General features: G+C 41.6%; 1 protein-coding gene across 1 annotated transcript; it reads right to left on the reverse strand.

The window, feature by feature from the left end:
• Positions 1 to 388: 388 nt before the first annotated feature.
• On the reverse strand, positions 389 to 1,863 carry LOC141726802 (uncharacterized). Its single transcript, XM_074531870.1, has 3 exons — positions 998 to 1,863; positions 630 to 928; positions 389 to 402 (listed from the first exon to the last, which is right to left on the reverse strand). Exons 1-3 carry the CDS (start codon positions 1,861 to 1,863, stop codon positions 389 to 391), a joined length of 1,179 nt encoding a protein of 392 aa, XP_074387971.1.
• Positions 1,864 to 2,631: the final 768 nt, after the last annotated feature.

The raw sequence follows: 2,631 nt of genomic DNA on the forward strand, positions 1-2,631 counted from the left end.
CTAAAGCATTAAGAACGCAGCATTGCCTTTTTGTTGGAACAACTCCACGCTTCTGGGCATCTCTGTGTGTTAGTGCAGAAATCTGGGCTCCTGTATCAACAATGTAGGTTACTAGAACTTTTTTGGGGCCCGTAATTGCTGTAATTAACATGTCTCCTGATTTATTTTTTGTGAGCATTCGTAAGTAAACCCAACCTCCACCCCTTCACTCACCTGTAAGCGGTGGAGATACTAGTTTCCCGAAAGCTCTGTTGGTGAAGATTCACTGTTTGTGTTTTGGGGTACGGGCGGGTGGGCAGTTATGTTGCTTAGGCTCTGTGAAAGAAGTTGCAAAAGAGTTACTTCTGGCTTACTGCTGGTGCTTTTCAGGAGACACGCAGCCAGGGTTTCACTGTCCAAGTTCTGTGAAAGAAACTGAGAAAGAGTTAATTTTGGGTCATTGGCTGTGTTCTGTGGGAGGGGCTGAGACGCAGCCTCACTGCCCAGGTTACGAGGGAGAAACTGGGGAAGGGTTAACTTTGGCTCATTGCCTGTGTTCTGTGTGAAAGACTGTGATGTATTGTGTGTACTGAACTGTGTATTGGTAGGAGTATTTGTTAGTTTCTGGTGAGGGAGGGGGATCGGGGCACTGGGCTGGGTATTTGTTTTTCTAAAATTCCAGTTAGTTATTATTTTCTGCAATTTTTCAAGTGGTAGACCATCCATTATGTCCCGGGGAACCCCTTTCTTTATTCCCAGCATCCTCCAGCGTTGTCTGTTGGAAATCTGTTTCCCTGGTTCTGTGTTTTCAGTGTTAGGGGTTCCCATAAACCGGACACCTTTTGCTTTTTCTGATTTTTCTTCCAGGGTTTTTACAGGCCCATACTGTCTGCAATAGTTTATTAAATCAACTGCTACCTCACTCCATATCCAAATTTTGCGGCTGCTGCTAGATGTGTCAGATGGTGTTGTGGGTGTCTGTGTTGGTGTATAGGGTGAAGGTGCAGTGTCAGTGGACTCAGACTGATCAGTGGAGTTGTTAAGAAATCTTTCTAGTCTATCTATTGGGCTTAGAGCCATAACTGTTTTTTGAATAGTGATTGCTGTTGATTTCAATGTTTCTGGAAGCCCACTAATTAAAGGGGTCATAATTTCAGGCTTCACAGGCAATTGCATTGGGGATTCAAAACAAGGAATTAATTTTTTCTCATGAATCATTTGCAAACATGCAGCTTTTTGTACACTTTCTAGGATTTGATCAGGGGTAGTGGCAATTGCTAAGGGATCACCCCTTTCCAGGGGATTTATTCCCCCGGCCCAATAGGCTGCACGTTGTGTTAGAGACCAGGCATCACGCTTATCTCCTGTTGTTAGGAAAACACCACATCCCCAGTATCCACTGGCTTCTTGTTCAGTTAACTTAATCTGGTCTCCGCCAGTGAGGGACACACGGAACACATATTCCGTTTCTGATTCGTGGGGGAGGCGACCGAATTCCTTTTTTAGTTTAGCTAATTCAGTAGCGCTGAATGGTGTTTGTTTGATTGTTATGTGGGGATCCATGTCTTCATCATTAATGTAATTATATTCAGTTTTAATAAAAGGTCTCAAATGAGGACAACAATTTTCCCCACAATTTTTAACCGTTTCAGATTCTTTGTAAGAATAGTTTTGTTTTGCTGCCTCAATTTCTTTGTAAGGATAAATCTTTTTAATGGAAGGTGTTACCTTTCCTTCCTCCTCTGTAGAGGAGTTGATTTTGTGTATGGTTTTGGTGTGTTCTTCCCTAAGGGCAGCTTGCAGCTTGTAAATTTCATTTCTGTCCTCATTTAACTGTTTTTGCAAAATTTCAACCAAATTTTGAAGGGAATCGATAATTACCATTTCCTCAGTTCTCCGTTTACAGCGGTTTTCTATGGCTGCAGTAAGACATGCTCCAAGGACTGAGCAAAGAATGCTTTTATTTTTACCCATTTTGAATTTTGATTCATGTTGCAGAGAACATATTCTATCAATGATGTTTTCCAAATTGAACCAATTGTTCTCTGCCCAATTTTCTCCGCCAGATGACGGTTTGGCATTGTGTTTAGCAAGCAAAGTGTAAAAATCAGCTTTTGCTTTAGGATCAAGATTTTCACTCATTTTGTGTGAAGGGACTAGGACTATACCAGGGAGCTAATTTGCTAACTCAAGTTATACAGACTTTTTGTTCTACTCCGTCTCCCTAGATAGCTGAAGAAACCAAATCTGTCTGGAAGGCACTGTTTTAATTGCTTCAGATTGTCCCTTCCTTTCCAGACAGTCTAGATACACTCACACACACACACAAATATTTTCTTTGTGAGGGGACCAGAAACCTAGAACAGGGAAAAAGCCACTCAGCCTTCGCTGGGCCGCCCCTCGCTCCCTGTGTAGGTGAAGGGACAATATCTGTCTAAAAGGCACTGCTTAATTACTTCAAGTCTGCCCCTTCCCTTTTAGACAGTCCGGGTACACAAAAAAAAAAAAAAATACAGCAGTAAAAAACAGTAACAGGTTCAAATTCAACGCAAATACAACAGTAACAGGTTCAAATTCAACTCAAATACAACAACAACAGGTTCAGATTCAACTCAAATACAACAACAACAACAGTATCAATATCAATATCAG

Source organism: Zonotrichia albicollis, chromosome W (genome assembly GCF_047830755.1).
Source record: "Zonotrichia albicollis isolate bZonAlb1 chromosome W, bZonAlb1.hap1, whole genome shotgun sequence".
NCBI lineage: Eukaryota > Metazoa > Chordata > Aves > Passeriformes > Passerellidae > Zonotrichia > Zonotrichia albicollis.

Excerpts from the sequence above, each read along its gene's own strand:
- LOC141726802 (XM_074531870.1), bottom strand. The coding sequence starts at position 1,863 with ATGGTAATTATCGATTCCCTTCAAAATTTGGTTGAAATTTTGCAAAAA. Across the intron at positions 929-997 it reads AACTCCACTGATCAGTCTGA|CAGCAGCCGCAAAATTTGGA; the intron begins GTCCACTGACAC and ends TGACACATCTAG.